At 38.4% G+C, this 26,014-nt stretch overlaps 1 protein-coding gene across 4 annotated transcripts in view; it reads right to left on the bottom strand.

Moving 5' to 3' along the window:
* Nucleotides 1–26,014, bottom strand: part of PPP4R3A (protein phosphatase 4 regulatory subunit 3A) — a 53,174-nt gene that overhangs the window by 6,004 nt on the left and 21,156 nt on the right. For 2 of the 4 annotated variants that reach the window (XM_055288409.2, XM_055288411.2), the window contains exons 4-12: nucleotides 22,062–22,160; nucleotides 18,026–18,643; nucleotides 13,387–13,464; nucleotides 12,883–12,999; nucleotides 12,284–12,439; nucleotides 9,697–9,828; nucleotides 9,489–9,591; nucleotides 7,343–7,501; nucleotides 1,600–1,769 (exon numbers count right to left, since the gene is read on the bottom strand). In XM_055288409.2, the coding sequence (XP_055144384.2) occupies nucleotides 1,600–1,769; nucleotides 7,343–7,501; nucleotides 9,489–9,591; nucleotides 9,697–9,828; nucleotides 12,284–12,439; nucleotides 12,883–12,999; nucleotides 13,387–13,464; nucleotides 18,026–18,643; nucleotides 22,062–22,160 (1,632 nt within the window). The remainder of the gene's footprint in view (nucleotides 1–1,599; nucleotides 1,770–7,342; nucleotides 7,502–9,488; nucleotides 9,592–9,696; nucleotides 9,829–12,283; nucleotides 12,440–12,882; nucleotides 13,000–13,386; nucleotides 13,465–18,025; nucleotides 18,644–22,061; nucleotides 22,161–26,014) is intronic. The other 2 variants (XM_055288410.2, XM_063644002.1) reach the window with 1 other exon arrangement.

The raw sequence follows: 26,014 nt of genomic DNA, 5'->3' as shown, positions 1-26,014 counted from the left end.
TAGTCTCTAACTCCTGGCCTAAAGCAATCCTCCCACTTTGGCCTGCCAAAGTGCTGGGATTACAGGCATAAGCCACTATCCCTGGCCATGGACATATATGTTTTATTAATTAATTTTTATTTTAGGTTCAGGGGGTCCATGTGCATTATTTGTTATATGGGTAAACTGCGTGTCACAGGGGTTTGGTGTATAGCTTATTTCATCACCCAGGTAGTAAGCACAGTACCCAATAGGTAGTTTTTCAATCCCCACCTTCTCCTACTCTCTACCCTCAAGTGGCTCTGGTATCTCTTGTTGTTTCCTTTATTTCCGTGTGTACTCAAAGTTTAGTTCCCACTTACAAGAGAGAACACACAACAGCCATGCGTATTTTAAAACCATGTCACAGGCCGGGTGAAGAGGCTCACGCCTGTAATCTCAGCAGTTTGGGAGGCCGAGGTGGGCAGATCACCTGAGGTCAGGAGGTTGAGACCAGCCTGGCCAACATAGTGAGACCCTATCTCTACTAAAAATACAAAAATTAGCCGGGTATGGTGGCGCATGTCTGTAATCCCAACTACTCTAGAGGCTGAGGCAGAAGAATCACATGAACCTGGGAGGTGGAAGGTGCAGTGAGTCGAGATCATGCCACTGCACTTCAGCCTGGGTGACAGAGTGAGACTCTGTCCCCACCCCCCTCCCCCACTCCCACAAAAAAGCATGTTACAGAAAAGTTCTGGAGATGAATAATGGTGATGGCTGCCAACAATGTGAATGTATACTTTAAAATGGTTAAAATAGCAAGTTTAATGTTTTATATTATTTTATCCCAACTTTAAAAAAAAGCATGACATCCAGGTACTGTGGTATGCACCTACAGTCTCAATTACTTGTGAGGCTGAGGTGGGAGGATCGTTTGAGCCCAGCTGGGCAACATAGCAAAACCCTGTCTCTAAAAAACAAACAAAAAGCCATGCCAAATAAATTTGCACAGCATCAATGAGAACCACTAGCTTATTACATTACTAGAGAATAAAGAGTATTATGAAATTGGTCTTTAGAAATGTGTAAGTTAAGAAAAACACATTCAAATGCTTATCTGTCAAGTGTAGTTTTGCTTTCTTAAAATGATTACTGTGACCATCCTACAAAGCAGCAGTCCCTAACCTTTTTGGTTTCATGAAAGACAATTTTTCCACCAACTGGGGTGGGAGTGGGGGGACATGGTTTCAGGATGAAATTGTTCCACCTCACAGTTAACCAAAGGGTTCATGCTCCTAGGAGAATCTAATGCTGCCGCTGATCTGACAGGAGGTAGAGCTCAGGCAGTAATGTCTGCTTGCCAGCAGCTTACCTCCTGCTGTGCAGCCTGGTTCCTAACAGGCTATGGACTGGTCCATGGCCAAGGGGTTGAGGACCCCTGCTATAAAAGATTTGTAGCTGCTGAGAGGTAAGATATAGCTTGAATCAAATCTCTCACAGGCTTTTGGTACTTTCGTTAAAAAAAAAAAAAAAAAATCTCTCCAAATATTATAATTTCAAGCCAAAATACTAGGTAATGCATATTCAATTTTCTCAAACAATTAAAACAAAAATTCTAATTAAAAATACATAACCTACCACTCTAATAAATTCAAACATCTCTATTATGGCAGAGTTCATCAGATTGTAGCGGGATCCATTGTTGAGAAAAGCTTTGACTACTGGTTCAAACAAAAAACTTTTCATTATGTAGCGGTTGTAAAACTCATCTTTTAATCCAATAATCTTTCTCTTAAAACGAAGGGCACCTGAAACACAGAGGCATTGTTGTTTAAATCACATACCACTCTTCCATACTTTAGACTTACCAAACAAAAATAACCATCAAACAAAAAAAAACTAACACATATCAATAATTATTTATGATGTTTGCACTTCCGGAACTGTGAACCTAAAGATAAGGATTATGAAAGTGTTATCAGAAAAATGTCTTCTAAAAGTAGTATATGTCATCATAGAACACAAGTCTTAGAAAGCCAGAAAAATCCTGAAAATAAACCAGTTACTAATGACCAAAATGTAATTTAGATCTAAAATAAGAGCTAAGACAAACGAATGAACCTATCACACTACTTAAGATGAAAAAATTCAACATGACCTTTTATATTTACCTTAATAGAAAAAACCAGTGTTTTATTAGGGCAATCCACTGTATAATTTGATCTTCAATATTTTTGGACACTCTTACTATTTTGCATTGTAGTTCATGGAATTTTATTTATTTGTGGATGTGGCTGTAGAAAGGCCATAAACCCACAAAAATCTGCATGACCCAAAATTTGCCTTGCCATAGTTTAAAAATAAATTTAGAGGATGTTATTTAAAATGTGGTCCTCTATGCTTGTTGTAGCGAGTATGCTTTTTAATTTTTTTCTAGTTTTCATTTTCATAATTAATTAGGCTTTAACTTACAGATTAAAAGGTATATTTACATCTTGAGGTATGGGGAGTTACTTAAGTCACCATTCATCAAGACACAAATATACTCAGACAGCTAGACTTCAACAAAGCCCTCTTTACCTAAATGGAATTATCAGTAAGTTAATGCCCCAGTTATTGTAAACAGTGCAAAAAAGCATACTCACTTCATGCAGTCACATCGTCTTCGGTTGGCAAGATTAAATATTGTGTTTGTATTTTGGTTTCTTTGGAGATCATGGAAGTGGCTCGTTAAATTGCCAATTTGCTATTAATCAAGTCCTTCATGAGCAGGTAGCCAGGCAACCATGCTGACACGGTTTCTGGGTGGGAAGGCAGAGGAGTAAAGCAGCTCAATTTTTCTTTAGTTGGCAGAAAAGAGGTCCACAAGTGAATGCCCAATTAGGTACAGTTGATTATTAACTGCCTTAACAATGCAACTTATTTAAGAGTGTATCTTTCTTAAGAAACACTCTGGGCAGGGAGTTTCTAAATAGTTTATAGAATAATAATTGCATTTTATTTTTTAAACTACTGAATATTTTAAAAAACATACTCATGGTGAACTAAGACATTTTAAACACTAAGAGGCATCTTTCTGTGTGATAAGTCAAAGCCTAACAAGGGTTTATTTTCCCAAAACAATATTTTCAGTTTGTATTTTTAAGGTTATTTGGCAAAGGAACTTACTGAGGCATTTCCATTTTTTAGGAATAAAAATCAGTACTTTAGAGCTCATGCTAATAGACCACATTTTAAACTTGTAATAATTAAGGCAGGAGTATTACTATTTTAAGAATTTGTACTCCAACTTTGCGGGCTTTGTGGAGACTTGTGTCCTACCATAACACACAAACACACACACACTGACCCCTCTTGTCTGACTGTAGTTCCTAGGTGAGTGAAAAACTCCTTTCCTGAAATTCACTAAGACAAAGGAATGTAGATGGCACCACTGCACTTCCTCAAGAGCACTTCTATCCAGAAACTGCTGGGGTAGATAGAAGGAGGTTCTAGTGGTCTTTTTGTTTTGGTCCTTATTTCCATTTGCTCTTACATTTTTATATCAAGAACTTTGTATTATTACCACTCAAATCCATTCCTTAAAAGAAACCTGCATCAAAAATATCCAACCACTATTCTTTGCTGTTGAGTAAAAAGCTGCTTTCAAAATTTTACCAGTAAGATCTTGGAAGTCAAGTCAAGTAGAGTGGAGAAAGCTTTTAGGATAGGCCAAGTTGGCATTGCCACTGGATTTTCAATGTAAAGCACATTCTGCTTCCACTCACATCTCTAACCTTCATTAACATTTCCAGGAAATGTTAGTTTAGTTTACCTTGTAACTAATAATTGAATAAATGCCTCTATAATAAAGCTTTATTTCATTCCTTTTTAAGATTTCCATGTTTTTAGCAAGAACAACAAAACACCCTCAAACAATGTAAAAGTATGAGCTAAAGGGCTACAATGTAAGATCCAAGGAACTTAGTAAGGCCAAGGAAATTGATAGATGTGATATCTAGCCTATAAAGACCGAGTTTAGAAATGATTGCAAGACACACCTATATACTTAACTAGTTGTCTTTAAAGATGACAAAGTATAATTAAGCAGCAGCAAATATAAAAAAATTAAAAGCTCCCTAAATCCCCAAACTGTTACATTTAACTGCTCATTACTGTCTGCATTTATATATGTGCACCTAAACTTAAATATCAATAAACCCTCCTTTAAAAAATACTATACCTAATACTTCAACGTACACTTTTTCAGAAGAACCACAAGTATCTTAAATTTCCTCAAATTTATTTTAGTTCTTAGATATCTTTGATAAAAACTCCTATTGCATACTACAAAGCCAGTTCTAAAAAGCTTGTTCCTAATGACAGGCATCTTTGTTAGGAAGATACTTATATATCCTCAACCCTGGGAAGAGAGGTACACCAAGAAGTCCTTTCAAAGAGTTAGGTTTAATGATAACCTGACTCAGTTTGGAAAATATCAACAATGAAACATAACTAAGATTTTGCTAACATACCTAGTTTCCAACAACAAACTTTCATTTACTTAAGAGTCTCTCCAAAGTTCTCATTAGATTATCAGAAATTTTCTTTGCAATACTGCAAGCAAAATAATGAAATGAGGAACTGAACTAAAGAAAAGTCCTTTCCTTTCAGCTGCATTGTCCTGACTCTCTTTAAAAATGACCAAGTAGGCTGGGCGCCGTGGCTCACACCTGAATCCCAGCACTTTGGGAGGCCGAGGCAGGCGGTCATGAGGTCAGGAGTTTGAGACCAGCCTGACCAACATGGTGAAACCCCATCTCTACTAAAATACAAAAATTAGCTGGGCGTGGTGGTGCGCTCCTGTAATCCCAGCTACTCAGGAGGCTGAGGCAGGAGAATCGCTTGAACGCAGGAGGTGGAGGTGCAGTGAGCCAAGATCGTGCCACTGCACTCCAGCCAAGGCGACACAGTGAGACTCCGTCTCAAAAAAAACAAAAAGGAAAAAGGAAAAAAAAGACCCAGTATACTTTGTCCACATGCCACTTTTTTTTTTTTACCCAATTAACAAGAATGCAATACTCTCCCATGACCAAGACACAACTCAAGTTACCACTCGTGTGAAATTTTTCATCTGCCTCATTAAATTATAATGAATTATTTCCACTATGCATCCAAACACACCTCAATATAGTGCTTATTACTGTTGCATTTTGATTTTCACATGACTCCCTCCTCCTAATGAACTGATTCCGTTGATGGCCAAGTCCAGGTCATAACCATCTTATTTTCCTAGTACACCAGATATAAGATAGTAATCAAATCTAAGATGCCACTGACTAAGCTACCAATTATAGTGACATGCCATTAACCCATTCATGCTAGAGGTTGCAAATTTTTTTCTGTAAAAAAAAAAAAAAAAAAAAAAAATCAGACCTTGGTGATGACCTTGAGCAGGATATGAATAACTCCCACAAGCTCAGTGTTCCAATAATGGAACACTAGGCATAAATAGGTTAATTGTAAGACTCATCTTGATTTCAGAGATAATGTGTAAAAGTGTACTTTTTGAATCAATGAAATATAGTTGTGTTTAATATGTTTGGTAAAATAAAACTAAATTTATTCATTTATTCAGTTTTTCCATTCTGCTCTCAAATCCCCTTTTCTACACTTGAACAAAACTCTATTATCAACATAAAAGAACAAGTCAAAGAGCTATAAACTCCCCCTCTAAACTTGGCCTTGGTGTTCTCACTTTTTCTGTGATAGTATATGAGAAAAATGAATATAATGTTGCCCTGATAGGAAGTTTAATGAATTTTAAAAGAAAGCAATGTCGCTTTTATAAAATATAAAATTTATTGTTTTTCTTGGGTAGGGAGACAGTGTCTCTCTGTTGCCCAGACTGGAGTGCAATGGCACAATTTCAGCTCACCGCGATATCAGCCTCCCAAGTAGCTGGGACTACAGGCATGCACCACCACACCCAGCTTTCTATTTTTAGTAGACGGGGTTTCACCATGTTACCCAGGCTGGCCTCGAACTCCTGACCTCAGGTGATCTGCCAGCCTCATCCTCCCAAAGTGCTGGGATTATAGACATGAGCCACTGTGCCTGGCCATTTATTTATTTACACTTTTTTTTTTTTTTTTTTTTTGAGACGGAGTCTCGCTCTGTCGCCCAGGCTGGAGTGCAGTGGCGCAATCTCAACTCACTGCAAGCTCCACCTCCCGGGTTCACGCCATTCTCCTGCCTCAGCCTCCCAAGTAGCTGGGACTACAGCCGCCCACTACCACACCCGGCTGATTTTCTGTATTTTTAGTAGAGACGGGGTTTCACCGTGTTAGCCAGGATGGTCTTGATTTCCTGACCTCGTGATCCACCCGCCTCGGCCTCCCAAAGTGCTGGGATTACAGGTGTGAGCCACCGCACCTGGCCTATTTATACATTTTAAATAAAATTTTAAATTTGTAATTATTTTAATAATATGTAATTACAGGATTTTTAAAAAATCAATTAAGCAAAAAATTAGAAATGAAGTAAAGATTAGCAAAAATGGATATATATTCAGCCCTCTAGTGCATGACTGACTGCTTCAAACAACAACAACAACAACAACAACAAAACACTCAAACTTACCTTTAAAAACCAAAAGGCAAAAATTAAATTACCATCAGAAATCTCTTACAGAACCTCTAGGGTGCCCCTAAATTTGGTCTAACAACTTACCAGTAAGGACCACTTACATATGGCAACTCATTACCTGAGATGTCTGGCTGCTGCTTGATAAAGAACATTCTGGATTAACCTATTTTCAATTCAGAAACATGGTTTTCTCTAACAAACTAGGGTCTTAAGAACACTGTGAAAGTCATTTTGAAAAACTTACGTCTAAGAACAATCTTGTTATGAGACTATATTGCTTTAAAAGAGTCTACATACGTTTTCATAAAGGTCCACCTAGTATATATTTTAGGCTTTGTGGGCCACATATGGTCTCTGTACCATATTTATTTCTCTCCTCTCAGGCCACCTTTTAAAAACATAAACATGTTTCAGCTTGTAGGCTGTATAATCATAGGCCATGGGCTGGATCTGGCCTCAGCTGTAGTCTGTCACCCCTGCTATAAAGTATCCAAGGTAAAATAATCAAAGTGCTGTTTTAGTAATGGAATATAACACTGTAGACACATTCTACTCCCTTACTGTATATTAAGTAAGAAGAGAGTCAAGAAAAACACCTGCTCAACATGGCAAACCTGCATAATCAGTGGCAGAGCTAGTATTAGGAACCTAGATCTCTTGATCTGTACATCAGTGGTCTTTTCATTTGGGCAATAAGATGTAAAAAATACCAACATGCCAATATATAAAGATGATAAATAATTCTAACACTTACATAATGCCAAGAAAGCATGCTTCGAGGCCATAAGAACTAGCACTCTCCGGAGGATATCCTTATTAATAATGTAGTTCTTTATGTGGTAGGTATGGTGCTCCACACAAAATGTTAACAATTCCAATACAAGTGCCAATAGTTGGGCAGTCTGAAAATCATCTAAAAGAAACAAAACACAACTAATTATATTTAATGACTAACATTTTTCCTTCTAAACTGTAAGAACTCAAATTCTAATCAAGTAAAATCTCTTCTATTAACCTAAATATATTAACTTTAGGGAGGAGGAAATTAGCATTTACTGAATGCCTAACATGTGCCAGGAATGGTGCTTTACTTTTTTTTATTTAATTTTAACAACCCTATAGGAAACTGGTTTTACATTATGAGCCTATTAACTAACTAGACCCAAGTTGGAAAAGTTAGTAAGGCAGAGTTAGGATACAAATCTAGAGTATCTGCCTTATTCCAAAATTCAAGGACCCTCTACCAGGTATCTTAGCATGTTCTCCAACAGATATAGCATATGAGGTTTTGCCAGACACCGTGTCTTCTTTGGTGCAATTACTCTCTCTCCCTGTTCCCTCGATTCCAGTGTGTTTTGTGCCTCCTTTACTACTTATCATTGACTTATCTTTACTCCTCACTAGGCAGCAAGCCTCTGAAAGGCTTTTTTTCAATCCCCCACATTTAGATTATAACATACTACTTCACAAAATCACAATGAGTTCTCATCTTAATAAAGGTTGGAGGAATAGAACATGTGGTTTGTAAAGAAGCCTCGAGCTTTACCTAATAAGAATAAAGCAGGTAAGAAAAATGGACATTCACATTTCATGGACTTGATTCTGGAGTTACACAAAAAGTAAATTTAACTTGTATTTTATGTGAGTGCTATAATTATGCTATATTAAGAATTCAAGGCTGGGCGTGGTGGCTCACACCTATAACCAGCACTTTGGGAGGCCAAGGTGGGCAGATCACTTGAGGCCCAGAGTTTGAGACCAGACTGGCCAACATGGTGAAAACCCCGCCTCTACTAAAAATATAAAAATTAGCCAGGAGTGGTGGCGGGCGCCTGTAATCCCAGCTACTCAGAAGGCTGGGGCAGGAGAATTGCTTGAACCTGGGAGGCAGAGGTTGCAGTGAGCCAAGATCTCGCCACCACACTCTAGCCTGGGCAACAGAGCAAGATTCTGTCTCCAAAAAAAAAAAAAAAAAAAAATCCAATAACAAAATAATATATTTACTCCTGAAGCTTAAATAAGCAATTTCCGAATGTAGACCTAAAACTACCTCCTAAACACACACACATGCTAAAGCTGTAATGAATAAAATGCAAAAATAACAAACCTTAACATATCTTCAATATAAACAAAAGTAGCTTAATATTGTGCAAAAATCCTAGCTCTGTCTATACATCTGGAGTACAAAGAATTTAAAATGAATTTTTCCATAGCTACTGCCTCCTATTTATATTTCACCAGTGGAGATGCAAACTGAATACAAATATTGTTCAACAAAAAATTATCTTATTTCTTTTACATGCTTCTGTTATCTGATTACAGTACTTTTAGGGAAATTTTTTTTTTTTTTTTTGAATCGGAGTCTCGCTCTGTCGCCCAGGCTGGATGGAGTGCAGTGGCGTGATCTTGGCTCACTGCAAGCTCCGCCTCCTGGGTTCATGCCATTCTCCTGCCTCAGTCTCCCCAGTAGCTGGGACTACCGGCACCTGCCACCACGCCCAGCTAACTTTTTTGTGTGTGTTTTTTTTTTAGTAGAGATGGGGTTTCACCGTGTTAGCCAGGATGGTCTCGATCTCCTGACCCCATGATCCGCCTGCCTCGGCCTCCCAAAGGGCTGGGATTACAGGCATTTTAGGGAAATTTTTATCATGAACCTTTCTTTTCAAAATACATTATTAATACTTCAGGTTGCTTTTGATAAAAACAACCAACCAACCAACCAATTATTAAGACCTCTATGTTAATCTGATGGTTTGAACTTTTAAAGACTACTTTTTAAAAGGTGTGTCCTCCCAGCCTCTACCTCCCACTAGCTGCCTCCTAAAAAGATTTACTTAACACCAGCTTGGAATTCAGCATTCAAGAACAGAGAACTTAACTACCAACCTGAATTATCTTACCTTTACTAGGTTTGTCTTCTGTTGTATTTGCTAGTAAAGGAGCAGTGAGAACATGCATACAGTGCTTGTAGAAGAAACCCAGAAATTCAGTCTTTTCTGTTTTCTAAGGAATCAAGAACAATTCCATGAACTTTAACCGCACTGGTTCCTACCAGCAATACTACAATATACTAGCTATGAAAAAAGAGGGAAAATGCTCATGGCTTACATTGGCAGTGGCTAGCATGTTCTCCGGGTCAACTAAAGTTCGAAGCAGGCCCATAAGTTGGACTGCTCCTCCAAGTTCAGGATCTGTATCACAAATCATATGTTCTATAATGAGGTTGATGAGCAAAATATCCTGGAGAGAAAAATAGACATACTCAGGATCACTTATTATGAGAGAACGGAAAAAGCAAAAACTAAGACACATACCACAGCATTATACCTAGGCTCTAGCTGTTCTGTTAACTGCAAAGTGAAATGTTTAACTCAGTGATCTGACAGGACATACGACAGTGTTTCATTCCCTAAAGTGTGGTACAGGGACATAGCCCTAAATAGAAATTTCTTGTCTATTATCTTTAAATTCCTCTGAATAAAGCAAAAGCAAAGTTTTAGTTTGGTGATAATACATCTTTACAACTTTCTAATAATGTAATCTACCTTTTGAAGAAAGCCAGTGGGTTTTATGACCACAGCTTTAAGAGTAAGCATATTTAGGTAGGATTTAGAACATCACTCTACTTTCATTGCTTTTATTTTCATTTTATTTTGTTTTTTTGAGACGGAGTTTGCCTCTTGTTGCCCAGGCTGGAGTGCAATGGCACGATCTCGGCTCACTACAACCTCCACCTCCCAGGTTCAAGTGATTCTCCTGCCTCAGCCTCCCTAGTAGCTGGGATTACAGGCATGCACCACCATGCCCGGCTAATTTTGTATTTTTAGTAGAGACAGGGTTTCTCCATGATCGTCAGTCTAGTCTTGCTCCCTACCTCAGGTGATCCGCCTGCCTCAGCCTCCCAAAGTGCTGGGATTACAGGCGTGAGCCACCGTGCCCCGTCTATTGCTTTTATTATTACAGAGTCCTTCTATTTATGGCCAATGATGTATGTTCTCCATTTGTAAAAGTGATAGAAAATTTCCTTTTAAAATAAATTTAGGAAAAAATTATCTGAATGTCTGAAATTGGAGAAAATGAGACTATGGTATTTAGAGAGTGGAGAGAACAAATGGATTATACACATTCTAAATATCAAAATAAATAGATGGCTGGTTTTCCTGAGGTCCTATTATGACTGGTATTCCTCACCTAAGTAGTAAATAAGATTGAGAGGGATTCAGTGAGAAAATCCCTGCTCTTGTCTATGTGTATGCAAAGGCAGGATGGACAAGGGATAGAGAAAATGCAGACAGTAGATGGAAATGATGATCAAGAAGAGTGGGAATCAAGAGTCCTAGTGACTGAAATGTTATTCTGTTGCAAAACAGAAAAAAAAAAAAAGAGTCCTACGGTGTGTATTTTGAGGTGTATCAACACATGTTCATATGTTCAGCTCATGGGTTAATGGGACCAACAATAGCCTTTATTTTCAGTAATACAGATACTTTGGTTCTCAAATAACTTTTTTTTTTTGAGATGGGGTCTGGCTTCGTCACCCAGACTGGAGTGCAGTGGAGCAATCATAGCTCACTGCACAGTCAAACTCCTGGTCTTAAGAGACCCTTCCTTCTCATCCTCCTATCTGGGAGACTATAGGTGCATGCCACCATACCAAAGTTTTAAAAATTATTTTTGTACTAAAGGAGGGTCTTGCTATGTTGCTGAGGCTGACGTTAATATTTTATAAAAAAAAAAAAAAACATGACACAACAGTTCGAACTGGTGCTTTTTTGCACCAATCCTGCACTATACTTTAAAAATAAAAACTTAAACATAGCAGTTACATGGCATTCCATTTCCTTTTGACATCACAATACATTAAATAGGATCTTTTCAAAAAGTAAGACAGTCTATTTTCTTATTTCGTAAAAATACCACAGGCTGGAATTCTAAACAGATTTTTTTTTCCTTAGGGGATCTTTATTCCCCTCCTCCCTTAAGAAGAATCTGACAGCAGGTCCTTCTTACTCATTCTTACGTAAAAAGTTGCTTCTAAATTGTTATAGGGGAAGCAGGAAAAAATCAGAATCATTGGTTCAATTATTTTAAAATAAAGGAGAGCACACACATTTAGTGCTCTCACATGTCACGCACTATGTGATCCAGGCGCACCCTTCACATTACCAGGATATATTCTCTATTACTTTAAAATCTGGTATATCTCAGATGCTAATGTGTGTGAGTGTTTGTGAACAACGTAACAGCTTGTTCTCTATGGCTAGGCAGTAAAGAAACAGGACCCTTCATATTTTAAGGGACTGTGCTACATTTCTTCATTCTTGACGATTCTGAGAATCTACCCTAAAGTCAATGTTTTCCTAGGTAACTTACTCATAATTCCCCAGATACAAGAATTGATTGACTAAATGATTTAAAAAAGACAACACAGCAAGTTGACTTCAGAATTAAAAAAAAAAAACAAAAAAAAAAACCTGACATGAACATTTTAAAAGGCAATTTAAATGAACATAAATAATTGCTGTAGGACAAATTGATAAACTGAGACAGGAACCAATTTAGGGGAACAATAAGCCATCTGATATTATGGCTACACTTTTCCCAAACAGCAACAATTAAATCTTAAAAGTGAATAATAAAAACAGTTATAGCTTCCTATGTATAAATACTTACTATTAGTACAAATAATATTTACCTTGCTGGTTATTTTTTGCTCTGTTAACTTCTTACTTACATCATCATTCTGTTGTGCCTCCTGCATGACAAACTCTCGTACCATGGATGGATTATATTCAACCAAGTATGAGAATATATCAGTAGCAGCACTTCGCACCTGTGTATCATCCATGCCCTGCAGACAAAAAACATTTATTTTTCCTGTAATTATAAAAATATGGAACCAATAGCTATGTAAATATCCAAACCTAACAAAACATATAAAAAAACTGCAATGTAAAAGAACGGTCAAAGAAATTCTTCTGCATATAAAACTCTTACTGTATGGATAAAATTATACTTTCTAAATCATTTATTTCTGTTTGCCTATTTTAACATTTCAGCTAATAAGCTGCAAAGCTGACAAATTATCATTAAATTATGGAAAATTCCTTTAACTGCATTCTTTTAATACTGTGTGAAAACTGTCTACTATTGGAATTTTATAGCTTCTTTAACTTAATGAACTACACAGCTAATATTAAATATTGGCTATAACAGAATATTTCCATGTAGCATTAAAATATTAATTTTGGGATTAAAAAATGGTAATTAAAAATGAGGAGACACAAAACTTACAAGGATGACTTCTAAAGCTGGTAATATGCCCATGTTTGACAAAGTCTTGAAAAAAGCATCTCTGTTTTGAGGCTGTAGCGTTTGGGAAAACGCACAAAATTCTTTTAAAAAGTTAACCTGAAATTAGAAAAAAGGATAAGTGATATAAAAAGTTTATTTTATTTATTTATTTATTTATTGAGACGGAGTCTTGCTCTTGTCGCCGACGCTGGAGTGCAATGGCACAATCTTGGCTCACTGTAACCTCCACCTCCCGAGTTCAAGTGATTTTCCTGCCTCAGCCTTCTGAGTAGCTAGGATAACAGGTGCCCGCCACCATGCTTGGCTAATTTTTGTACTTTTTAGTAGAGATGGGGTTTCGCCACATTCACCAGGCTGGTCTCAGACTCCTGACCTCGTGATCCACCCACCTCGGCCTCCCAAAGTGCTGGGATTACAGGTGTGAGCCACCAAGCCCGGCCAGTTGTTTTATTTTTATGCCTTTCATAGTATCTAATTTCTTACCAATTCCTGTCTTTTTTCCTCATCTGTTGCTTCATCTGTTAGTTGTGCAAACAAATCTGTCAGAAATTTTTCATCTTCCTGTGAAACAAAGGACAGATGCAATTATGTTAATGCTAAGATTGTCCTAAAATATAATTTCAGGACGCTTTAATATAAACAGCAATAACTAAAAAAAGGAAAGGTGGTATTGGCATTCTTTTTAACAGAAGGAAAAACCACACTATTGAAGTATAAAATTTTGTCAAGACTCTATTTTCTAAGCCTATATAAAGGCCAGGTAGTAAATATTTTGAGCTTTGTGGCTCATGTGATCTCTACTACGAGTACTCAACCCTGCTCCAGTAGTAGGAAAGTAGTCAGAGACAACTGGAAATGAATGGATATGGCTGTATTTCAATAAAATATTACTTACAAAAATAGCAGGACCAACACTTGCTGACCCCTCACTTTCATAGGTTTTATAACCTTAACTTTTAAAAGGTAGGTTCTACAACCTCTCAAATGAGAATGAAAAGACAAAGCTACTTTAGTGTTTTAAAGATACAGAGAATGACTCAATTGTTTAAAAAGCAAAATTTAGAACTTTTTGTTTTACTTCCTCATTTTATAATTGAGACTTGGATTTTAAAATTTACCCAAGCCCAATTAAGGTGGCAGAGCCTTCATCATTGCCCGGTCAATGTTTCTCATCGCTATTTTTTCATCAAGATCTTGGCTTTTGTTTTGTTTTGCTTTTTGAGACAGAGTCTTGCTCTGTCACCCAGGTAGAGCACAGTGGTGCCATCTCGGCTCACTGCAACCTCTGCCTCCCAGGTTTAAGCAATTCTCCTGTCTCAGTCTCCTTAGTAGCTGGGACTACAGGCACACATTACTACGCCCAGCTAATTTTTGTATTTGTAGCAGAGATGGGATTTTGTCATGTTGGCCAGTCTGGTCTTGAACTCCTGGCCTCAAGCAATCCACTGGCCTGGGCCTCCTGAAGTGCTGGGATTACAGACATGAACCACCATGCTCGACCAAGATTTTAATTACATACTACCTCAGCTAGTAGAAGTAGATTCAATACCACTCCAGCCCTAGACATGCCTCACTCTAAATACACATACACATGGATGTGTATACAAGCTCCCACTAGATTACTAGCTCCACATTCACTGTTGTGAGTGCTCCAGAAAAATCTTCTGTGGCACTAGGTTAGTTTGGTTATTCCCCCCCTTTACTTTTTCTAAAATGAACAAATACGTCATACCTCATTAATATGATCTTGACCATGTTTGTTACCCAAATGGCATCCAATTTCAAGACACATCCCCAATACACTATATTCTACCAAATGGATATCAAATGGTTAAAAAAGACATTCTCTGAACTGCTGCAGTTGGGGGTACAGAAATAGAGAAAATAAGAATATTTATGGTACTACAAAGGAAGCAGTCGATGTTAAGAGGGTGTGATAATTATTTTGTGTGCATGGGGCTATACAAAGTGGGCAGGAACCTGCATTAAACTGTACCTTAATCACTTCTTGCCAAAACATTTGTAAAATGCTACAGCCTTCACAGCAGCACTTTGGATAGAAGTGTCCAGCATCAAGAGAAACAGATGTACTGGCAGCCAGTATTTTATACAGCATATTGCAGGGAAGCAAAGACTTAACAGCTTAAAATTATTCATACTTAATGAATAAAACTGGCATTTTACATGTATGAAGACCAAGAAAACACAGAAGTGACAAATCCCCACATAACAAAAACAGAACCATATGGACCTAAAGAAAAGGATCAGGAGAACTCAGTATTTTAGTTCATACTTTTCCTTTTTTTTCGCCTATCACTGGCTAATACTTTAGAAATACAAAATTTTCTAAACAGGAACAGACATATGATTAAACATACTGCTTTATATGTAATGTGTGCTACCAAGCAGCTCTTACTACATTTATTGTCTTCCTTTCTGTACTTAACAAATTCAGGTTTCAAATAAATTTTACTTATGCACCTGAGGTGAAGTCTTGAAAGATCTTCCAAGTCATATTACACTTATCTGCAGTGGTGCGACCTTGGCTGAACGCAACCTCTGCCTCCCAGGTGCAAATGATTCTGTCTCAGCCTCTGGAGTAACTGGGATTACAGGCATGTGCCTCGGCATCCTGGATTCAAGCGATTCTCCTGCCTCATTCTCCTGGGCAGCTGGGATTACAGGTGTCTGCCACCACGCCTGGCTAATTTTTGTATTTTTAGTAGAGACGAGGTTTTGCCATGTTGGTCAGGCTGGTCTCGAACTCCTGACCTCAAGTGATCCACCCACCTCAGTCTCCCAAAGATCTCTTATTCTTACAGTATCATAGGCATCAAAGAATAAAAAACAACGTGTGTGTGTGTGTGTGTGTGTGTGTGTACGGGTGCAAATAATTCTTTCTTTGTACTACACAAACTTATTTTTTTGTTGTTGAGATAGGGTCTCACTCTGTTGCCCAGGCTTGAGTGCGGTGGCATGATCATTGCTCACTGCAGACTTGAACTCCTGGGCTCAAGCGATTCTCCCAACTCAGCCTCCCACATGGCTGGGATTATAGGCATGCATCACCATACCTGGCTAATTAAAAAAAAAAAAAAAATCTTTTTTGAGACGGAATTTCACTCCTGTTGCCCAGGCTAGAGTGCAATGGCGCGATCTCAGCTCACTGCAACCTCCGCCTCCCAGATTCAAATGATTCTCCCGCGTCAGCCTCCCGAGTCTGGGATTACAGGCGCCCACCATCACGTCTAGCTAATTGTTGTATTTTTAGTAGAGACGGGGTTTTGCCATGTTGGCCAGGCTGGTCTTGAACTCTTGACCTCAGGTGATCCACCCGCCTTGGCTTCCCAAAGTGCTGGGATTATAGGCGTGAGCTACCGCATCCAGCCCCAGGCTAGTCTTTAACTTCTGGGTTCAATCGATCCTCCTGCCTTGGCTTCCCAAAGTGGTGGGATTACAGGTATAAGCCACTAGGCCCAGCCTATGTAAACTTCTATTTCAGTTAGAATAGACCAATTCACACACTGGGATGACACAGTAAGAGCTTTTCTAACTTTGGGGGTGTTACAAACGCAAATTGTTGTCTAGCTCTCAGAGACTTTGACTCTGTTTTGTGCAGAATTCATGATTCTGCACAAAGGGGATTGTGATGCAAACACCCTAAAACACCAAATCAGAGAGATTGGGCATACTATAAGAAAAAAAAATCTACATTTTAATAAGCAATTATCAATAGATACTTAAAAAATTCCCACGAATCTTACATCATATTAAACACTTTGTTTACATGCCTGACCTCAGTTAATTTTCAGACAACTTTACAGGGTAGGCATTAATGTCACTATCCTTCAGATGGGGAAACTGAAGCTTTAAGAAGTTAAGGCTGCCCAACTCACATAGCTACTGAGAGTTATTACAGACGGAGCTGAAACTCAAATTCACATGGGTTTAACTCACCTACAGGCACACCCCTTAGCAAAACGTGGCTTTTGGTAGGGATACATGCAATTATAATTTGTCCCCTCTGCTACATTCCCTAGACCCTGAAACGGGACTTTTACTGTATCATTATCTGGGAATTTTACAAATTCGTTTTAAATTTTATTTTTTTTTGGTAGAGACAGGCCACAGCACCTGGCCCACAATTCTCATTAGAATTTATATTCTGTATTTAGTGACATTTCTCTTGGCTTTGTGCTTCATTCTTTCCTCTTCCAATCTGTTCTATTTGATGCATAATTCATAGAGTAATAACCCCAAAGTTCAGCATTCAACCATTTCATTATTATCCTCCTATAGTTGAGTATGGTGGCTCATAACTGTAATCCCAACACTGCAAGGCTAAGGTGGGAGAATTGCTTGACGCTAGGAGTTTGAGACCAGCCTGGGCAACAAAGTGAGACCCATTCTTTACAAAACAATTTTTAAAAGGTGGGTATGGTGGCATGCATCTGTAGTCTTGGTTAATTGGAAGGCTGAGGTGGGAGGATGGCTCAAGCCCAGGAGTTCAAGGTTGCAATAAGCTATGGCTGTGCCACTGCACTCCAGCCTGGGCAACAGAGCAAGACCCCAACTTTAAAAAAAAAAAAAAAAATCAGGCTGGGCCCAGTGGCTCACACCTGTAATCCCAGCACTTTGGGAGGCCAGGGCAGGCAGATTGCTTGAGCTCAGAAGTTTGAGGCCAGCCTGGGCAGTATGACAAACTCCATCTCTACAAAAAATACAAAAATTGGCTGGGGGTGGTGGTGCACACCTGTGGTCCCAGCTACTCAGGAGGCTGAGGTGGGAGGATTGTTTCAGCCAGGGAAGCGGTGGTGGAGGCTGCAGTCGCTAAGACTGCATTATTGCCCTACAGCCTGGGTGACAGAGCAAGACCCTGTATCCAAAAAATCATCCCCTCATACCATTTCTTCAAACTACATTTGTCACACTTACCTCTCCTACACCAGATAGAGTAACCTTCTGGTCTCGTAGTATTATTGCATATTATAATCTCTTAAAATATCTCACAATACTTAACTTTATACATTAACAAAATTAAAACTCAATGTATGTATTTAAAAGGAGCAAATTGTTTTTGCTGCATCTCTTGAAGTATGAAAAAAGGAATGATCTAACTCACCTGCAACATGCCAACAATCTCTACCTTATTGAAAAAGATAAAAGAGTGAAGTGTTGATAACATGTTTTCTTCAAAGACCGAAGGAGTTGGTAGAACCATATCTTGTATATACTGAACTCTGTATGTCTGATGAATTTTTTGTTTCAGCTCAGGATCTGATATGGGAATCACTTCTTTAAACTTGGCTGTTTTTGTTAGAAATTCCCTGTGTTTTCGTGGTTGTGATAAAGCAGGATCATATTCTAAACATCCAATGACGTCCATTATACATTCTTCAGAGAACATAACTTCAAAAAGAGCAGTTCGATTCAAGAGAAAGATGCCTTTGATAATTTCATACAAGTGGTGCAGTCCTTCAATATTTTCCAAATCTTCACACACATGAAAAAGCTCCAGGAGCTTTTTAATATAACCCTCATTTTCTAGTGCCAGTGCAAGTTTTTCACGACGAAGAGGTGAAGGTAAAGATGATGCCACAAGTTCTGCAATTTCTTCAAGGCGACTTAATTCACAAGATGGCAATTCTAAGCCTGGCGATGACATATCATCAAAACGCTCCTCTTCAGATTCATCCACAAGGTCCTGAGTGATGTCCACAGAAGGGTCCTTTCCTTGAACCTATGAAAAAAAATTTAATTGCTGACAAAATATATAACAGCTGACCAGCAAACCTAAATGCTATTCTAAGATGAATACTAGAAATGTTGTAAGAAACCTATAATGATAATTTTCAAGACAAAACTGCCTACTTTTCTACATTACATTTCTCCAAATAACGTATACTTTCAATTTTAAGGAAGTTAGTCAAAGTTCAAAAACAGAATGAGCTTCCTTATAAAGTATGAGATCTGCTGGCAAGAACAACTTTCTAGGACAGGCTAAACTAAGTGAGACTGTTAGGAAACAGCCCTCTGCAGACCCACAACATAGAAGCCTGATGCTAAAACAGCCACTAACATCTCATATCCCTGGCCCTCTTTTCCAGCAGACCAAGGCAAGTCTCAGAAACAGTCCTAGGACTGTGCTAAAGGATAGCTGGCACCACCAAACTCTTCACTATTTAACTCTGAGGTGAAGACCAAATAAACACCAAATATAATGTTATGATCACAGAAAATATATAATTATAAGCAAAAAGGAAAATATTTAACATCAATTGATTGTAGAAACCAAGGGCCAAAGAGCATGAACAAACTGGCTTTGGACCAAAGTGAGTCACTGATTTGCTATAAATACTGACAGCCCAAAAATAGGATTTAAAAAACACTAGGCAGAATACAAGTGTACCTACATAAAAATGAAGCCACATATACAGTAAATACAACCTATATGTAGTAGAGTTATCCCCAAAAAAGGTCTGCTGAAGGTTAAGTAAGCAAACTACGAAAATATTTTCCTTTCTACACACCCTAACCTGTAGCCTTCATGATCCCTCTAGGAGCCCAAAATCTGTCATAAAACCCAATTTTATGCCACTGGAGGGGCTCTTATTATAAAAAGGTAACTTACATTGACTACATTTTAAAGTAAGGCATTTTTTTTGGTAACAAAAGGTCAAGGATAAACTTTGAAATGAAACAAATTTTGTTATCTTGGCCCTAGAATTCGGGACAGTGACCACTAAAGCAAGTAGAAGGCCAAGTAGAATGGTAAAGGGATGAAAAAAATTAGACCTTATATGAAAAAGCCAAAAAGCTTAAATTGCTTAGCGTAATGAACAGATGCACTGACAGATACTAGAAAAGATGATGACCTGGAATACTTTTCTTGAAATGTGCTGCAAGGTGATATGGTCTTGACCTGAACCAACTGGACAGCAGCACTGAAAGGAGGCAAGTCACATTCATGGCTTGTACCCGCATGGTCTCACACTGGCTCTGAATTTGTTAATTATGTAAGCTCTCATTATAGTTTTAAGTTCCTAATACCCAAACTATGATTTTACCACAGAAAAATGTTAGATTTTGATTAGCAAACCAAATGAAAAGAGAGGAGTGCCCTTATTATATTAAGAATGCCATCTTTTTGAGTTGAGCAAATTGGTGAACATGGTTCAAGAAATAGAAAAACATTTAATATCTCAGAGAGCAAAATGTAATGCCTTTCTTGGATCTGGAAAATGATTGAGAAGTTCAGATAGAACCCATAAAAAGAGTGACTGAGAAATGACACCTTGAACACAAACTATGTAAAAGTTGAAAGGAAATATCAGAAAAGAATACTAAAGCAGCTAGTGATAAAATTATTAAGATAATGGAAAACTTTATGACATTAAAGACCAAACAAAGGTAAAGATCAGACAATATTAAAGGAGAGCCAGGCATGACAATGACAGAGTGAGTTCAGGTTTGAGTTACACATTGGCATAAAGGAAGACTGTATCCAGAGTGGAACTGTTTGATTCAGAAAGATGAAAGAGAGGAGAACAAGATTTGTCTGAATAACAGATGCTATTAACATAGCCTGAACTCATTAATGTCACCTCTCTCTCTTTGGGATAACTCTACAAGACAAAATCTAGAGAAATACGCTACAAATATAATTGTTGGACAGAAAGCAAAGAAAAACTAAAAAGATGGTATTCAGATACAAATGTTACTCCTTTCCTGTTTCAGAGAAGGAAAGGGACAGCTTAACAGACAGGTTAATTTATGAAAAGCACGGCTAAGTAGAATATATACTTGACATAAATTCCATTAAGTTAAGGAAAAACTGCTAAGGACACTATATCTTCTATGAATGCTATGGCTGTCAAACTTTAGGGTGCATCCGAATCACCAAAAGCAGGGGGGCGACAAACTACAGCCAAATTTGGTCTGCCACCTGTTTTTGTAAATGTAAGTTTTACTAGAAGACAGCCCTTCCATTCATTTATGTGCTGTCTATGACTACTTCCGAACTAGAATAGCAGAGTTGACCTAGCTGTGACAGAGACTATATGGCCTGCAAAGCCTTAAATATTTACTATCTTGTTTTTTACAGAGAAAAGTCTGGCCTATAGGGCTTGTGAAAACAGAATTCCTAAGAAAGGATTTTAAAAAACAATTATTGGACCCTACTTGCAGTTTTTGATCCAGTAGGTCTGGGGTTGGTTGGAGGGGTGCTAGTCTCAGAATTTGCATTTCTATCAGTTCCCATGTCATGCTTGTGCTGCTGGTTTGAGGGCCACATTCAAATGAATTAAGGAATCTGGTGAAGATTATTCTCTAGATAAAGTAAACATGGAGATGGAGAAAACTTCTCTAGAAAGAAATGGCCTAAGAAGTGTATAACGAGAGCCAAAAGCATTAGCTACTAAAGCACATACAAATGCAAATTCACAAAAGATTGTGATTATGTCACTAGGGAAACTCCAGAATAAATTAAGAACATTCAAGCCTAGAGGCACGGTAAGGCTGAACAGTCAGTCAACAGCCATACTGCTCAAGACAAGTACAAGGGTGGGTTTTCTTTCAAGAGCCACAAGAAGTTATAAACAAAGGGTGATGTAATCAGACTTGCATTTTTAAAAAGATCACCTAATCACTCTAGCTAAAATGTTGATTTAGGAAGATCAGTCAAGACAAAACCAATAAACCAGGCAAGAAATGATGGTGGCTTGGAAAACTACAAAACTAAAAATGAAGATAAGCCAATGGATCTAGATTTATTATCGAGGGACTGAATGGATAAAAGCGATGATGGAAGGATAAACATGATCCACAAGTTTCTGATTTCAGCAACTGGATGGCACTTAGAAGGTGATGGGATAGATGTGAGAAGATTATGTTTGGTTTTGGAGTACTAAATTTGAGATGCTAGTGAACACGAAAGGAGAAAGTTTCAAAAAGGCAGGTGGATATAAAACACTGGAGTTCAGCAAAGGTATGAGCTAGAGAGTTTAGTGTCAATAAATTATACCTTTAAATCAAATTCAAAGACAGCAGTGAATTTAAAAGATCAATTTGAAATTTATTTAAACTCTTGGGCATTAGTTGAAAGCATGGCAAAAAACTAAACACTTAAAGAAAGCATGTTGATTTATTTAAAAAATTACCTGACATATTTTCTCCCAAATTTCATCACATCCAGCTTTTTCTTGAAAGCTAAGGGCCAAGTCATAATTTTCTGCTTCAGACCACACAATCAGAGTGTCCTTTGGAGACATAAAAGGAGTCTGAATGATTAACATACACTATCACAAACAAAACTGAACAAACAAAAGGAAATAAAACTGTGCTCATTTTTACTTTTTGCAACACTAATACTGGCAATTATCAATGTCTTTCTTTTTCAAAACAATGACTTTTCACACTTCACTTCCCCTAATCTATAAAATAAAAATAATGTTTCCTTAATGACAACTTAAACCAATATATGAAATATATTCTTTTCATGCACTGCAAAAGATAAAAACAAAACATTATACCAATTATACCTATGCTATCCAAGCATACTGACTTACATCTTATGCTGTCATTAAAATGTCCAAAGAGGAAATCTAAGCATAAAATAGCTAGGGCATGTTAGGACGATAGGGTTAATAAAACTTCTTCTCTCTTCCCTCTATTGTCAGCAGGTGTTTTTCACCAGGGGCTTCTGAGGTCCATGAAGCCCTTGAAATTATTGGCTAAATTTGTAGTACGTGAGCATTTACCTATACATAGGTTTTTGTTGTTTTTTTTTAAACTTAGCAAAGTGCTATGGTTTAAGAAGCAGCAAACTCCTAGCACCTACCACCCTTTCATTCCTATTCAGAACTTCTTAGTTTTATTTTTTGTAGAGATGGAGGTCTTGTCACGTTGCCTAGGTTGGTCTTGAACCCCTGGCCTCGGGCCCTCCCGCCTTGGCCTCCCAAAGCACTGAGATTACAGGCATGAGCCACAGTGCTTGGCCATCTAGAGAGAACTTTAATGAAAATTTAATGAAAAGTTCAACAGTTTTTATTAAGATGTAATCTCAGCAAGACACTGCACATACAATACTGAGACCATTTTATATTCCTCATAGTACCAAGAGCATATATTCTACAATATGCATGGTATAATAAAAATATTTGGCTGGGTGTGGTGGCTCAAGCCCGTAATCCCAGCACTTTGGGAGGCTGAGGTGGGCGGAGGTCAGGAGTTTGAGGCCAGCCTGGCTAACATGGTGAAACCCCATCTCTACTAAAAACACAAAACTTAGCTGGGCGTGTGCCTGTAATCCCAGCCACTTGGGAGACTGAGGCAGGAGAATTGCTTGAACCCAGGAGGCGGAGGTTGCAGTGAGCTGAGACTGCGCCACTGCACTCCAGCCTGGGCAACAGGAGCAAAACTCTCTCTCGAGAAAAAAAAAAAAAAAAAAAAATCCTTTCAAATCTTACTGGCAATAAATAAATATACATACTGTTTGATAGCAATCAACCATTTCAAAAAAGGACCCTCTCATTGAGAGCAATCTATAAATCATCTCATACAAGAACTACTGAATGGTACTAGGGAGAGTTACATTTAATGGCTAACTTCAAAACCTGAAGGGCTATGTCACTGAGTGTTTTTTCAAGCTGCTACAAAGAAAATTTAGAAGAGTAAAGTTAGATGGATTTGAGTATGGTATAAAGAAAAAAATAATTCAATCTGACTAGTAAGTAACCAAAAACGGCCATGCAAAGGCCGACTGGGTATCCATCAGGATGATAATGGTTCCTGTATTGAGAAGGAAAGATGATTAGCTTAAGGTACCTTTAAGGACCTATGATTCTACTGCAGCAGTTTCTAATCTTTCTCACTAGCAAGGACACTTCTGTTTTTTCTTGTTTGTTTGTTTTTTGAGATGGTGTCTCTATCACTTAGGCTGCGGTGTAGTGGCGCCATCATGGCTCACTGCAGCCTCTACTTCCCTGGGCTCAGGTGGTCCTTCCACCTCAGCCTCCCAAGTAGCTGGAACTACAGGCATGTGCACCATGCCCAATGTTTGTATTTTTTGTAGAGGCGGAGTTATGCCATGTTGCCCAGGCTGGTCTCAAACTCTCGGGCTCTAAAAGTGCTAGAATTACAGGCGTGAGCTACCACTCCCAGCCAAGAACACTTCTTAACGTAACACAAATAGATTCCATGTTTAAAAATGTGTCTAAGCAAGGCACAATGGTGTATCCCTGTAGTCCCAGCTAGTTAGGGGGCTGAGGAGGGAGGATTGCTTGAGGCCAGGAGTTGGAAGCTGCAGTGCACTATGATCACACCTGTGAATAATAGCCACTGTACTCCAGCCTGAGCAACATATCAAGACCCCATCTCTAAAAAAAAAAAAATTAAAAATTTATCTGCCAAACTGCATATTAACTCTTTTCAGTCATTTATATAGCTGTCAATCATGAGACCAGTAGTCTCACTGGACTAAAGTGCTGCCAGCCAAAAATAAATAAATGAGAATCTGATTTGGTTGTACAGTATTACTAAGTCTGTAATTTTTATTCAGAATTTTGGAAAACACCTCAAACTCCACTTTTTATACTATCTTAAAGGACTTCCAGATATCACAGACACCAGGCAGGCAATCTGATCCAGACTGAGTAGCAGTTCAAGCTCAAAACTATTAACATTCTAAGATCAACATGCCAAAAATTAGTAAGGTTTCATTTTTAGTTTACCTTTATAATTCACCAGAACAGAACAAATGGTAGAAGAATTTGCAGTTAATCTATAATTCTGGCAGCCTAAATACTTTACAAGGTTATCCGCTCAGTAAATACTAAGCACTTATTATAAGGCTCCAGGTAAGACAAAATTAAAGTTACGTTATTTTCCCTCAAAATAGCATGGAATGAAAATACTAAGAGGCCGGGCGCGGTGGCTCACGCTTGTAATCCCAGCACTTTGGGAGGCCGAGGCGGGCGGATCACGAGGTCAGGAGATCGAGACCACGGTGAAACCCTGTCTCTACTAAAAATACAAAAAATTAGCCGGGCGTGGTGGCGGGCGCCTGTAGTCCCAGCTACTCGGAGAGGCTGAGGCAGGAGAATGGCGTGAACCCGGGAGGCGGAGCTTGCAGTGAGCCGAGATTGCGCCACTGCACTCCAGCCTGGGCGACAGAGCGAGACTCTGTCTCAAAAAAAAAAAAAAAAAAAAGAAAATACTAAGAAATTTAGGAGGTAAAGAGGCCACAGTATAAATTCTAATACCACCATCTATGTGGCAGGTAATGCTTAGAAAGTGAGGTAACCTCTCTGAGCCTCGGTTTCCTCATCATTAAGATGGGAAAGATATATACTGTTACAAAAACTAGTCACAATATAGATACCACTATTTTTTTTTTTTTTTGAGATGGAGTCTTGCTCTGTCGCCCAGGCTGTAGTGCAGTAGCGTAATCTTGGCTCACTGCAAGCTCCGCCTCCCAGGTTCATGCCATTCTCCTGCCTCAGCCTCCCGAGTAGCTGGGACTACAGGTGCCCGCCACCACGCCCAGCTTATTTTTTGTATATTTAGTAGAGACGGGGTTTCACCATGTTAGCCAGGATGGTCTTGATCTCCTGACCTCATGATCTGCCTGCCTCGGCCTCCCAAAGTGCTGGGATTACAGACGTGAGCCACCGCGCCTGGCTGGTACTACTTCTTAGTGATGAAAACAAAGTTGGGAGAAAATAACAATCATCTTGGGGGTGAAGGGAACAACCTGCCCAAATTAGATGGCTCCTAAAATTCTGATACTTACGATTATCAGCCCAATAAAGGCTACTAGGATAAGTGTAAAGCCAATAACACATTCTGCTATAATGTATATTCAGAATCACTTGGAGGCTGATGCTTAAGTCAGGGTATAGCCAGACATATGCTCTTAATTACCCATTTGACAAATCTAGCAAGTTTATAAAATTTTAGAAACTGCTCTTCTGTTTTCCTTGAAGATTCTAAATATTACAGCAACTTTTCTCCAAATTATCTTGCTTGTTTATCACCCAAAAACCTATAGGCTGAGACACATGAATCTGTTCATTCATTCTCAAAACAGTTTCAATCTTTCCTTTTTCTTAAG

Source organism: Symphalangus syndactylus, chromosome 8 (assembly GCF_028878055.3).
Source record: "Symphalangus syndactylus isolate Jambi chromosome 8, NHGRI_mSymSyn1-v2.1_pri, whole genome shotgun sequence".
NCBI lineage: Eukaryota > Metazoa > Chordata > Mammalia > Primates > Hylobatidae > Symphalangus > Symphalangus syndactylus.
This window is presented reverse-complemented; position numbering and strand designations above follow the sequence as displayed.